This window comes from Diadema setosum, chromosome 17 (assembly GCF_964275005.1).
Source record: "Diadema setosum chromosome 17, eeDiaSeto1, whole genome shotgun sequence".
Classification (NCBI taxonomy): Eukaryota; Metazoa; Echinodermata; class Echinoidea; order Diadematoida; family Diadematidae; genus Diadema; species Diadema setosum.
This window is the reverse complement of record NC_092701.1, coordinates 32,616,020-32,630,612: the sequence shown is the minus strand read 5'-3', so window position 1 is coordinate 32,630,612 and position 14,593 is coordinate 32,616,020. Positions and strand designations below refer to the sequence as shown.

General features: G+C 39.3%; 1 protein-coding gene across 1 annotated transcript; it reads left to right on the top strand.

The window, feature by feature from the left end:
* The first annotated feature begins 2,074 nt into the window (after positions 1-2,074).
* Positions 2,075-11,436, top strand: LOC140241270 (serine/threonine-protein phosphatase 6 catalytic subunit-like). Its single transcript, XM_072321019.1, is given in 9 exon segments — positions 2,075-2,161; positions 4,196-4,291; positions 5,156-5,221; positions 5,621-5,762; positions 7,515-7,594; positions 8,532-8,651; positions 9,376-9,465; positions 10,514-10,741; positions 10,743-11,436. Coding segments are annotated over 9 exon segments (921 nt in total). The 5' UTR covers positions 2,075-2,083; the 3' UTR covers positions 10,764-11,436.
* The last annotated feature ends 3,157 nt before the right edge of the window (positions 11,437-14,593 follow it).

Sequence of the window (14,593 nt, the reverse complement as noted above, 5' to 3'; positions counted from 1 at the left end):
CCCGAAATGGGGTCACCTTGACCCAATTCATGACTCTGAATGGAGTCATATCTGACCCCATTCTTTGTCATTTCTGACCCTGGGATTTGTAAAAACGTCTCGCCATGCAGAAAATGTAAAATTCTCCAAACTTGCATCAAAGGGAAATGTAAAAACGTCTCGCCGGGAAATGTAAATACATGTAGAGCCTATGTTCAATTTTGCCTGGAAATGCAAAAATCATATACCTCAACGGCACTACGTATGTTACCGATGTTATATAGATGAACTCCATGTCTAATAAACCTACTCATAAACCTTCACCTTTTTCATCTTTAAGGTGATATAATTTTAATTCGTCTGATTAGCCCCCCCCCCCCCCCCACACCGCCGAAGGGGTGGGGGGGGGGGTGGGTAGAAGCCTCCAAGTCCTCGATCGGGGATTTGGAAACTCTGGATTTTTTTTTTTATTTTTTTTTTTATCTCCTGTCGAATCGAAAAAGATAGAGCTAAATCAGTGCTATGAAGACATTATGTGTTCATGTTTGTTATCAGTGGCTGATCCAGGGGTGCCATGAAAAGGGGGGGGGGGGAGGAGGGGGACTTTCCACATCTTTTTGAAAATCTATGAATGATTTTAATTAACTAAACTTGGAAGATAGCATCTTTATGGTGTTTGATCATCTTAATTTGTTAAACTGACCACCCCCTCCATCGATTGTCGAACGGAAGCCAGTGGGGATTGAAGTTTCTGGAATTCTTTATCTTCTTCTGTCGAACCGAAAAAGATAGAGGTAAGTTAGTCCGCTATGAAGACATTAATGACTGAAATTTCATGTTTGATTATGGCGGATCCATGGGTGCCTTGATTAGGGACGGGGGGGGGGGGGGGGGGGGTGACGCCATAGGCAGATTCCGTGAAGCCAGACGTATAATCTCTGCGAAACGTAATTGATTATCCACTTACAACTTGACAATGTATCTTTAATTGTCCCACGACAAGATAAGACCGATCTTTCAGTCAAATCGCCATAGAGATACTGTCTGCCAAGTTTGGTAAAAAATATGTTGTGGGGTTTACAAGAAAATGAAAACGGTAGGTCCTAATAGGCCTAAAGGTTCTGTTAGACATCGCGTTCATCTTTCTATAACATATCAGAGGCGTAATACCGTTGATGTAGGCCATGCATGATTTTTACATTTCCCGGCAGCGTTTTTACATTTCCCGGAGAGACGTTTTTACATCTCCCGTTGATACAATTTTCGAAATTTTTATATTTCCCGGCGAGACATTCTTTTTAACAATATTCTCGGCGTTTTTATGCAAATCCCGATTATCAATGAACTGCTGGGGGAGCAGTGCATGCAAACGCTGTTCTGCTACATAATTTGATTTCTTCTCTACTGGGGATACGGGTACGGAGTGGCTGGCTGCTCCCTCTGTGCCGTTCGCGCGGGTGCCCCGCGCCGCCCCGTGCCTCGCCGAGAGTGGGCATGGGCATGGCGCTGCTCAGCTCTGCCACAGTGATCGATGCGTGAGCGAGCTGGTGGCGAGACCGGATGTGCGGTGCGGATATGGCAAAGATGAAATCATGCGAACAAATGTCCAACATTTCACCAAACATGTGCAAAATTAAATTCCCTCGAAGATGAAATTAGTTGAAGGAACCCTGAATACACCTTCATACATGATAAAATTGATATTTTTACGGAGATTTACTGACAAAACAACAGCTAAAACTTAGCTGGGCCGAGTTAGCCCACCGCGCGAAATGAACGTGAACCTATGGGGATCGCGAACCGCGATAAAAACGTCTGAAATTTCATTTTTACGTCGTTGTATCCCCCAAAAGTTGGCAAATATTCTTTACAGAAACCACTGAGCACATTTCCATGAAAGTTACGGTTAGAAAAGACATCATAAAGACGAAATAAACTCAAAGACAGACGAGCGCTCACGATCACTATCGATACCAACGAGTGGGACAACTCGGCCCACCCTCGACGGGTGGGACGAGATGTCCCGTGGGCCGAGTTAGCCCGACCCCCCCTATATGACGTCATCGAACGTAACGTTGTTCAATGACAAACTTCCGCAGTCAAAATGGCAGATACGTCGAACGTTGATCGGTGGATTGAAATCGCCAAACAGTGCAAGTACCTCCCAGAAAATGACTTGAAGGTGAGATTTGTAGTCGAAATGTATTTACTGATGTAGTCTGATGATGAATGATAGTGAGTAGAGACTGTTTGAACGAAATTGTCTTCCAAATCGTCGATGTGAATTTGAATGTGTACGCAAGGGTTACCTAAAACCAACAATAATTCGAATATGTGGGACAATACACTGAACACAGACTCACAGTGATTTCGGCTGAAATGGTTTGCCTGTCAAATTCATAGACTCCTACTGTAAGTGCTGTATTATTTAAAGCCTCAATTCTTCTTCTCTGGAATGTAAGGTGGTCGTCACGTTACAGGGGGTCATCTTTCCTATCAAGATCCATAAAAGGACTGGATGGAACAGCCTTCCTGAGGAAGTAAACTTAGATCTAGATCGTAGTGGATGGCTGTTCGAAATGAATGCTCCATCAACCCTTTGACACATTTAGGATGTCGAGGAGGGTTAGCAAATAATAAATCATCACTGGGTGCTTGGCATCGTTTTTTAAAATAAGAGAAAAAATAGAAACAAACTTATACAGTGTAAATAGCAGATTTGAAGGTCAACACAGGCTAGGTCAGGCTTGTTTGCATCCATCCCGACCCTAGTGCCATGCATGCGCATGACTATCAACCTACATTGTATTACTGTGGATGTGGGCATCTTCGCTTCGGCAAGCTACAAATAGTACAGGCAAGACAAGACATTGCAGTTCTGATTAAGTCATGAAATGTTCATCATTTGTGATATTGATTTATATTTGTTCAACTGATTCTTCCGTCGGCATACTACATACAGACCCTCTCGTTTCGATCTCACACTCGGAAGTCACAGTCGACAGTCAATCATGACTCACGCTGAAACTTGATTAATCTTAACATAATGGCCATTACCGTCAAGTCGCCAGTACCTATAATCAAAGTCGCCAGACATTCACATTGCATGTAACACGCGCCGCCATTGGAGATCATCTGGGGTAACGGATTTTCATTGCCCTCAAAAGACATTCCTAATTCACCTTTTTCCTCCATAAAAACACAAATAATTGTATGAATCCAAACGTATTTTACCATAGATTCTATGTAACAGGTGAGAAAACCATTTTTTATGCGAGAATGTTTTTGATTTGGAATGGATTTCAGGTGGCAGATTAACAAAGTTTTTCAAACGTGATGATGCACAATGCATCCTACATTGAAGTGTGTGTAGAACACACATGCTAATAATACATGGCGCGCTATGGGCGGCAAACTGATTCAGTGCCTATCGTTAGTTTACCAACCCAGGAGTGCATTTAGGAAATTCACGCAAGTGGCGACTATGCGGTAATTGACGTTGACGTGTAACATTGCGAATATTAGTTGTGAGCACTGTCTAATACCAGTCATCATTAGAATATACAATGTACTGTAATATGGGGCATTATCGCAAAAAATTACCCCACTTATTCAGTGCATGCAAGTGCGTGTGAAGTGAATTGAGGTGGTGTGACACATGCAATAAACGATACTGTGCAAAGTGAATGAGTGGGGTGATTTTTCACGAAAGAGCCTAATATGGTTTTCAGGGGCAGGGATATGTTACTGATCGATCTAAATCTAAAACCCTGAAACAATGATATTAAGACTGGAACTCTTGTGGCACGGATATGAGGGTAATTTAAACATCTACGAGTCTATTGTGGTTAATTTGGCTTTTTCTCTGCTTGACTGAAAAATCAGTCTGTAGTACTATCTTGTTGTCGGGAATATGTTTTGCAGAGACTGTGGCTGGCTTCACGGAATCCCCTCCTATACAGAGGAGAACTGTAAACATTATGTCAAAAAATGATAAAAAACTCCTCCGGACAGACAGATTTTGATGTCTATTCCTCTGCATGCAAGTATGCGATACGATTCATTGCTCGTGCTTCGCTTCAGCAATTGTAATGAACGCACATGACAGAAGCTGTAGTAAACTTTTCACAAGACATGCCAGTTAAACACAAGATGTTTGTATTTTTCTTCCTATTTGCTGATTGTGGCTAAGCCTTTCCTTGTTCTCTTTATCCAGAAATTGTGCGATGTTGTGTGCGACCTTCAGCTGGAAGAATGCAATGTCCAGCCAGTCTCGACCCCAGTCACAGTGTGTGGTGACATACATGGCCAGGTAACTAAATGTCCAGTCTTGTTTTGATGTGTGCAGCATTTTGTTTTTATTTATATTAGTGGTTTCTAATTATTTCACAAAAAGTTCAAACTTGGATCCCCATCTGAATCAAAAACTATATAATCCCTTTAGGATAATGAGTAAAGGAGGTTTATAGTACCATTTGACATGACAAAATCCAGCCACAATGGCTGTGGCTGAAGCAAAGAAGAAGAAGAAGAAGAAGAAGAGAGATAGATAGAGAAAAAAAGAAGCGTCAATTACATAAGGTTGTAGACATGCCAAGTCTCCCAGATTCTGAAGGAGGCCTCCTGAAAACGTCAATATCTCTTCATATCAGGATAAGGGAATGTAAAGGTGTCCCTGATTCAGAAAACCCATTGAGATGTAAACATTACAAGCATTCACAAACTTGTGTCTCCCTGATTGCTCCATTAAGACTCCCCAATTTTGATGGCTGAATGTTGGCTCCCCTGTGGTTGGGGTATTGGTTCATGATATGGCTGTGTGTTTCTGATGATGTATCATACACTCTAGGAAAGAATTAGTCTCAGTCACGTGAAAGACAAGGTCATCCATAAAGTTCACAATATATCCTGTTTTGTGCATGTGCAATTTGTAAGAAAAAATTATGAAATGTGCAACAGCATTTTTTACTTCTTTTTACCTACCCACCTTGTTACATGGCTGTATGTCCTTGTATTTCACATGCATTTTGTTTATAATGTTGTGCTTAGGTTATGTATGTACTTCAAAATCTCTGTATGATTTTAATGACCAAAAAAAAAAAAAAAAAAAAGAGTTCTCATGCCTCAGCAGAAACTAATTGCATCGCTTATTACATATCTTCACCTTTTTCTTCAGTTCTATGATCTAGAAGAACTTTTCCGAACTGGAGGCCAGATACCTGATACTAGTTACATCTTCATGGTAAGAGGATTTGCACTGGAATTTGTTGCAATTATTTGGGGTCAGATGTTGTGAATGACATTGGTGTATTGCAGTGACCATTCATTCTGACTGTCTAACATGTAAACATTCTCTTTGGATATGCCGAACATTTCCATCATTGTCTCTCCTTTTACATAATAAGTTTTCAGTACTGCTTTTAAGAAATATGCTGTTATAACTCAATTTCATTAAAGATTGTACACTTACAGACTTGGACTTAAATGGTAATTTGGAGGGAAGTTATAAGACTTTAAACATCAATAAACTCAAACAGTAGTGAATCTCAAAATTTCAGATGGGTGTAATTTTGTTTTACCTGTATTTCTTTCTCATGACGTACTTGCTCTTACATTCCCCGTCACTCTGTGTGCTATGCAGGGTGATTTTGTCGACAGAGGTTACTACAGCCTTGAGACTTTCACAAGGTTACTGACCCTGAAGGCAAAGTGGCCGGACCGCATTGTTCTGCTTAGGGGGAACCATGAAAGTAGACAAATCACTCAGGTGTACGGATTCTATGGTAAGTGGAAGTACTGTAAATGCACAAATGATTGTGGTATGTACATTAATTTTCATGCATTTTGCACTATCTTTGGCTAGTGCGAATTCTAAAACCCGCAAAGATATCTTCACAATTTTCTCTGCATATTTTGAATGGGTTGACAATCGTGCAGTGCGAATTCAAGATCCTGCAAATATGTTTTTGAGCCGCTTGGCGCGAAAATTAATTGCGTGAAAATATGGACATTCACAGTATGAATTTTAACTGCAGCCATTCCTTTTCACAAAATTTTAAAGGAAATTTACATCATTAAGGAAATTTGCATCAAGGAGATTGTCTTTGCGGCCAGCCTAGCTAGTTTCAAATTCCAGCTCAGTATGCTTTATGCATTGAACAGTAGAACGAAATGTCGTTGTATCATCAAATAGACCTCTCCCCACTAATGAGTTAATATTGGGTAAAGCCGTCATTGATAAGGAAGTAGGCTCACTTTGAAAAAAGTTGTTGAGCTCTGAGCTCTGCTTCCTGAGATGTAAAATAATGTCCAAAGGGATGAAGAAATTCACAGTCATGTGTAGATGTATTGAAAATTATGCTGTCACTCACAAGACCAATATGAAGAAATTTTCAGCATGCTTTTAATTGTTTCTGAATGGTATATTCTACCACTAATATGTATGGCAAAAATTTAGTTTGGTGAATCTTGAAACTTAGTTCAATGATTTTATGATCATTTTCAGCAACTTTGTTTTTTCCACAGCTTCATTTTTAAACAACATCAGTGACACAGCAGCTAGCATGTAGGACCATGCGGGACAGGTTTTCAAATTGGCAACATCCTTAAAGAATGCTTTATGAATCTTGAAGAGGGATTGAAACTCACTGATGATGCACAGAGATTTGTTTGTTTTGTGTCATACCGCTTCTATGTGGAGCATTGACTGTGCGTTATTCAGTGTGCTCTCAAGAGTTATGAGTTTAACCAAGGAGGTTTTATACATTGGAGTTCCATCTGGCTGTGATTATTCAAACAGTTGTCAGATTTCTGTTGATGTACAAAGGAATTCCACAGGTGCACTTGTGCCTTTGATGATCGATGTTCCTTGCCGCCGTCTTGTTCAGCATTCTGAAGATTAATTTTGAACGTTATCATAATTTTGGCCATATTTTGCTTATCTATTTATTAAATGAAATGAAATTTCAATTAATGATAAAGCATGTAAAACAAAAGACATTTCCGTCCAAAAATTTGCGCAAAAGTGTAAAGCTGAGCTGTATCATGTGAAAATGTTTAAAACTGTACCATCCTGGAAAGCTGGTTTTATCACTTTTCCGCTTAGTTTCCACAAATGAAACTAATATGTAATAATCTTCAAGTATAATTCTTTATTGATAGATATATCAGATTAGTGCCCGCATATGCCCAGTCGAGTAATTTTCATCTTCATTTCAGCATTTTTTTGCTCAATTTCTATTCGCGCATCCTCATGTCTGTACCACCTACCTTTTATAAGAAGGAATAGCGAAAAGTAATTACCATCACAAAGAAATATCTTCCTTTGAAAGTGGCTAGTGATTATGCAATAAGACACGAGTCAATTGTCTTCGTATCTGCGCGGCAGATCCTGTTTTGCACATGCTTCAAATATTTTTGAGTGGCGGCTTCGAACATCTAGCAAAGGAAATAAGACGGTTGTGACTCCATTCTCTAGAACCTCCTTGGTTTAACAGTGCTCCGTCACCAGTGCTCCTTTTCCCTTCATTTTACAGATGAATGTCAGACCAAATATGGAAATGCCAATGCCTGGAGATACTGCACCAAAGTCTTTGACCTTCTCACAGTAGCAGCAGTAAGTGATGCTGTTTTAACCACGTATGTCCTCATGAGAACATTCGCTGTGAGATTAAAGATTGAACTGAAGGAAAACATGTCTCACATGTTGATTCCTTGTAACAGAAGTTTACGGCCAATCACATTACTTCTTGTACGGAATGTTTGACCAAAAGCACTGGGGCCTCCCATTTGATACTTCATTATTTTTTTTTAAGGAATATTTGTTTTTGAGAGAAACTCTGTTTATTCATTTTTGTTCATTGTTGATTTGAAGTGTTTCAATATGTGCCAGGAAATAGAAAAAATAATTAATGAATCACAGAAATGTCATGAAAAATATTGTCATCATAAGCCCCAATATAACAATGGATAAATGATGGTAGTTCAGTTATTTTTTGTTGGTTGAGTATATCAGGCCAGAAGATCATAGTCATGTGTGGACATGTAAAGTAAATCTTTTGGACATGTGATTGTGTGAGTTATGTACAGGTATTCTTTATCTTTGAGATTGTTAACCTTCTTGACACCTGTGCTTTGATGTGTGGATCACACATTAATGACTGCCACTCACAGTTTGGAGGGTGGAAACAACACATTGCAGCAAAGTCCCTGTGTAAACTGGGCAATTGAACTATGATGCAGTTTGATTGATACAATGTAGATATACAATCGCTCGAGCAGTACATCAAAATTGTCGCTAGAAGTAGAAAGCTGTATCTCAGAACAGGGAGGAAGTGATAGATTACATATATGTTAAAGATGATTTTCATTTTACAATCACCATAATCAACAGTTAGAATTATTGAATTATTAATGGACCTGTATCCATATCCTTACTGAAAAAGTGCAGGATGACGTAAAATGTAGGCAGCTTGAATATGTTGAAATGATCAGAATGTTCGTCAAGCATCAAAATCCAATCTTTGTGTATTCCACCCCCCCCCCCAAATTAGATCATCGATGAGCAGATACTATGTGTGCACGGAGGCCTGTCGCCGGATGTCAAGACACTGGACCAGATCAGAATGATTGAGCGCGCCCAGGAGATCCCCCACAAAGGAGCCTTCTGTGATATCCTTTGCTATGCTGCCCAGCTCACACCTTGTAGCTCGGTGCTGTCTTTGGGATGAAAAGTAATGATGGTGGGGGCTGGGGAAAGGGGGGGGGGGGAGGGCTTGATAGATTCTCCTTCAAGGGTTTTAATACAGCTATAAAGAGGACATCTTTGAGACGCTGTCAGGTGATTCTGTTCTGCAGAAACTTCTGGTGAAATAATTTAGACTTTCTTGGAATTCTTGTCCTCAGAGTATTATCATGATGAGCATACAGTGTATCTTTCCACCTGTCGTCTTGTTGTTCTTTTTTTTTTTGCGGGGGGGGGGGGGGGGTTGAAAAGGAAGATTGCTTGAGGGAGATATTGAAATAAATCTGTCTTGCATTTGAAGTAATCCTTGGTAACTGCACAATTATGGTGCATCTCAGTTCCAAATCTGGAGTAGATGAATATCACATGATTCAGAGATATTCTTTTATCATCATCACCCAGCTCAGATAAATAAAAGAAAGAAATCTGAATATGTTTTGCAAACATTCAGTATATTGATGATGACTGGACAACAAAATATCTAAAACTTTCACTTTGTACATATGGAGGTGTACCGGGTATGTCAACTTTCCACTTAGCGTACAAATTGCACGGCATGAAGCATATGTGTATGTTTTCTCCCCAATATAGGGGGTACATTTTTGTATCTGAATGTGACTCTGTAGTCTTCCTTGACGGTCTGTTCCTCACATCTGGTATGGTCTGACCCAGACAATGTGGACACTTGGGCCATCAGTCCCCGGGGAGCAGGCTGGCTGTTTGGGTCAAAGGTCACCCATGAGGTGAGAGGTCATGAATGCTGACAGCATTTGTATAAGAGATAATGTTGTTAAGAGGGAAAGGTTGTAAAAAATCAGATACAATGTATTTGACAAGTGAAAATGTGCTGCAAAGTGAATTTAAATAGTGAAATCATTACTGTATGACAATTACAATTGTAATCAATCATTGATTTACTGTAAATGATGTCTAACGAGCACTTCAACAAGGTCTTATTTATCATTTTACTGCGAGGTTAATTCTGTATTTTTTGTCTACTTCGTTGTGATTGGTGCAATTCCTCTAGAACTTGAATGAAGAAATGGACTCCCAGTTGCTCAGTAGAATTGTATGGTTTTGCACTTAGTAATGATATTGGTGTTATGAAAGAAGATAGCGAGGAGAGAACAAGGTGATATGCACTGCACTACAGACATCTGTTTTGTTTTGTTTTTTTTTAAATTATAGGAATCGACAGACTTACTCTTTAGAACTGTTCATACATGTCAGTACACAACAAGCACCTCATGGGAATGAATGAATATCACGCAAGACACTCTCAAAGTACAGCTAGTATTTGTTTTGTTTTTGTGAAGCGAGATTTGAAAAGAATCCACCTTCATGTGATTCACTCATCCTTCACACATGTATTGCTGGAGTTGTGTGAATGTCTCAAGCTTTATTTGCATTGTTTCATTTCACCTGCGCAACAAAATGGATGAAAAAATAAATAAAACAATTACAGGTGACTCTCGATACAATGAAGTCCTGGGGTAGCAGTGTTTTTCATAATGTCAGAAATTTGTTCTAGTCGGGGGAAAAATAAAGCTGTATAAAGATATAGAGATGATCATTTTGGGACCTGAATTTTACTTTGTTGTATCGAAAAGTTTGTTGTAGCTGTGTTTGTTGCAATTGGCATGCACTGTGGAATATTTGCAAACATACTAGAGATGTGTAGATGAAAAAAAAGAAGAGATTTCTGCATCTGATTTAACTTTGCATGGTTTTGAATTGCGTTCTTGTCCACTGTCAATTACTTTTCGTATGACCTGATCCCCTGTCTGACAGTTTGTGCACATCAACAACCTCAAGCTGATCTGTCGGGCACACCAGCTGGTGCAGGAGGGCTACAAGTACATGTTTGATGACAAGCTGGTGACAGTATGGAGCGCTCCCAACTACTGCTATCGCTGTGGCAACATCGCCTCCATACTGGCCTTCAACGACTCCAACAACAGGGAACCCAAGCTGTTCCGCAACGTCCCCGACAGTGAGCGCGTCATACCGGCGGAGAACGACCACTCCATACTTCTTGTGATTGCTTTTGTCGTGTTCTTTGTGTTTTGTTTTTTTATTACTTGTTTTTTCATCCCGGTGCAGGTGTGGACCCTTGGATGCCAAAGAATGTGATAAAAAGATTTTGTGATTGAGTGCAGGACAAATGATCAGACGTTACTGATGTATCTTGCCAAGGTGCATCACTCATCCCAGAGTTTTTAAATTGAACTAAAAACCTGACATCATTTTGCCGTTTATTATGGCAACCTTTCACCGTGACACTGACTCAAATAAACCTAAACCTCGGTAATATAAGGTATTCCAAGAAAGTCTTGCCCCTATCTTTTTTGCCTGCATGAACAAGCATTGAGGAGCCCATGGGCATGTGATAGTGTAGTGACGCCTGCTCTTACTTTTGGAGCACTGTAAATGTTGATAAGTGAAAGCAATGTGTATCCATTACCTATACATTTTGTCCAATTAAATGTGCAATGATTAATTGCAAAAGGGAGTTTGTTTAGCAGTGGACAAAAAGAGTTTGGATCTTGGTAAAGTTGTGGTGTGTTATCATTCCCCAGATTGCATCTCGCTGCACGTCATGGAAATTTTTGTGAAGTGCGTGCCCAATTGAAAAGTCCACCAAATAAGCATGCAAGTCTTTTTGGGGGAATATCAATTCTGTACAAATATGTTCTCATCTATGTCATTATAAAGCAAACTTTCTACTTTTATAAAGGGGGGGGGGGGGGGGGGGGAGGAGGGATGGGAAATGACACACTCTTTTTTTGTGTGTCTTGTGTCAAATCAGAAACCCATGACAATTGCGAACATGAAAGTGATAGTTATAATGTAAGATCTTCATTGTATTTTTCAGAAAACTACTATTTCTAGACTGACAGTGACATACTGAGTATATTTGAGTGGTCCATGTCATGTACATTATTCTAATAACACAAGAATTTTTATTGTTCATTTTATTCTCTGTATGACTCCCCCCCCCCCCCCCCCCCCCCCCCCCCCCCCCCCGATTATGCTCTGTTCTCAAAAACCAGTAATTTGTTACTGCACAAGAGAGATGAGAAATGAAATTATTTGTACATTGCTCCATTCATATACTCATTTGTGAAAGCATAGTTTGTCGGATGCTATACAATAACATAATTGTTCATACAATAAACAGGGGAATGGAAAAGACCATTTCTTCTGCAGAGCATATGTAGAGCTTTAAAAATTTGTTGTATGTCACCACTTCTATTGCACTGTATCATGATGTAGATACCATCTCATAGATTGTATGCCAGGACGTGGTTGGATTCAGATGTAAAATATATTGTACATAATGATTATCAATGTTGTGCATGTGTAGGTAGAATATCCATCCAAGAATGAGCGAAGATAAATTTTGATACCTCGGGCATTGTTGATTAGGGCATCTCAACAGAAAAGACGGATAGAAAAATATTGCAGATGAGGAAATGTCAATATCTTTTAGAGCAGATCTGCTTCAGTAAAGACAAATTTGGAAATTGAATTACCAAAAAGAGATATCGTTGCCTGTCTCCTGCAATGTTTACTAATTTAAAGTTAGATGGCTCACTCTGCCCAGATCGACTCTCAAAAAACCTTGGGCCAAATCTAATCAACAGATCTGAAGACTTATTATTTGAGTCTCATTTTGATTTTATTCTGTTTACCAGCATCAACCTGAAATTGGGTTTTCATTTTTATTGAAATCATTTGGTATGGTGTGTTTCCCATACATACATATACATTTATTTTTTTCCATTGAAAGGGTACTAAGTGTAATAAACAGCTTTGCTCATTTTTTGTTTTGTTTTGAAGAATACCTTGGTTGTGTGTTTTTTTTTTTCACACTACAGTTCATTTTTTTTTTTTCATAGTTGATGAGTGGATTGGGGGGCCTATGATTATGAATTCCTGAGCACAGCTAAAATAATTCTTTATTTTGTAAACAGTTGGGTATGACCGAGATTAGAAACTTTAAATTTATGACCAAATACATGTACTGTACAATATATAGGTCGAGGCTGTACATGTATTGCATTGGAATATACAGTATTCTGCTTTGCTACAATAGTGTGGTTGACGGCAGTTTCCCAACCCAAGGACATGATGTTTTTCGTAATGTAGGGTTTGTTCTCACTTTCAGGGATGCAATTGTCATATCGTTGCTGGGGTGACAAGACCTTGTATCTGCAATTTTGGTCGAAATGACTTTTTTGGATTAGTGGTCAGATAATCAGTTAAGTGATATCCTGTCCAAATCCTAGATGTCTTACCCCAAAAATGAAGCCACCTCGGCATCTCAAAGGAATGTCTATCCCGTTGGATACAGTGCTTTGGCTGCCATATTTTTTTTTTTTTTGCTCTCCTGAACATTTGACATTTTGTAGATACGAGGTCTTGTCACCCCAGCGACGATATGTGCTTGTGGTTTTCAGTGGATTAAATGATTAGAGAACATTTCTACATCACCTTATGTAAACTGAATGGTAAAGACATTTCACTAGACTGTTTTCCCTCATTGTTTGTTCGATTTTGTCAAAGAAACTGTGACTGAAAACATAGCCTCAATACATGTATTTATCTGATGTAATAAATGGATTAAATGATTTAAACATTTCATAGACTGTTGCTATTAAACATCATTTATTGTTGAGCACTAAGGAGAAATATTTTGAAGACCGGTAACTGTACACTACTGGATTCCTATGATTTTATGTAAGACTGACCCAGACCACAATTTCCAGGGGTTTTAGTACACATTGTATACAGGTGCAGTGCACTCCTGTTGCAATGAACAGTCACCAAAGTATAACAAATTCTCTTTTAAAAAGAAGCAGAAATTTGGGTCCAAAATTATCACAAACATGTAGATGTACACTGTATCAAACTTAATGGATACTTCACTATCTGCTGTACTGAATGTTTACATGTAACGAAGGAAAACTACTGGTCCTGAGGACTTTGTTATGACAAGATTCAGCTGTATTGACTTTTCAAAGTCAACATTTATTCATTTCCTATCTAAGCTGTTGAAAAATACCCCACCCCCCAACCCTACATGACATCGTGAGAGACATATGGTGAATATTGCTGAACTTTGGTGATCATATAAAAAAAAAAAAAAAAAAAAATGCACAATGTGCCAGAGTGGGTTTGACACCTACTAATATCCTGAAGACTGAATTTTCAATGACAGAATCATCGACATGTATCATCCAAGCACTGTATTTTTTTTTTGGTCATTCCATGGAGGTGTAACATCTTTATGGATATGAACCTTTCAATTTGTGCAAAATTTTGTACGATTACACTTGACCGATAGTACTCTATAAAGTTTGCTTTCAAAAACTGGTGCTTGGTGCTCGGATAGAAGAGCATGAAACCAATAAGGATGGACACCCCCTAGGAGATAACGACATCCCGACATACATACATAGTCACACATAAGACACACACACAAGCATACTCGAGTGAATGCTCTAGGGCTTGACTAAACGCTCCACATTGGTATCTGACCACAGTACATACGTCCTTCCTGCTTTGTCTCTCCGTCTCTGTGCGGATGTTTGGAGATACATGTAATTTCTCACTGTGCTTTAAGTTGGTATCATGCAGTTGGCAGAATACATGTACACTATACTACTGATAGCAATTCCACTGCTATGTACAACTACAATGTACTACCACCACAAATATTACTACATGCACAGGAAAACCCTGATATGACAATGCTGTTAAGACCACAAATTTCACCTAGTTATAGTATTAACCCTAATCAGGCTGGGGGGGGGGGGGGGCGGAATCCGCCCCCCCCCCCCTCGACGTTTCGCGCAATATCTTCGC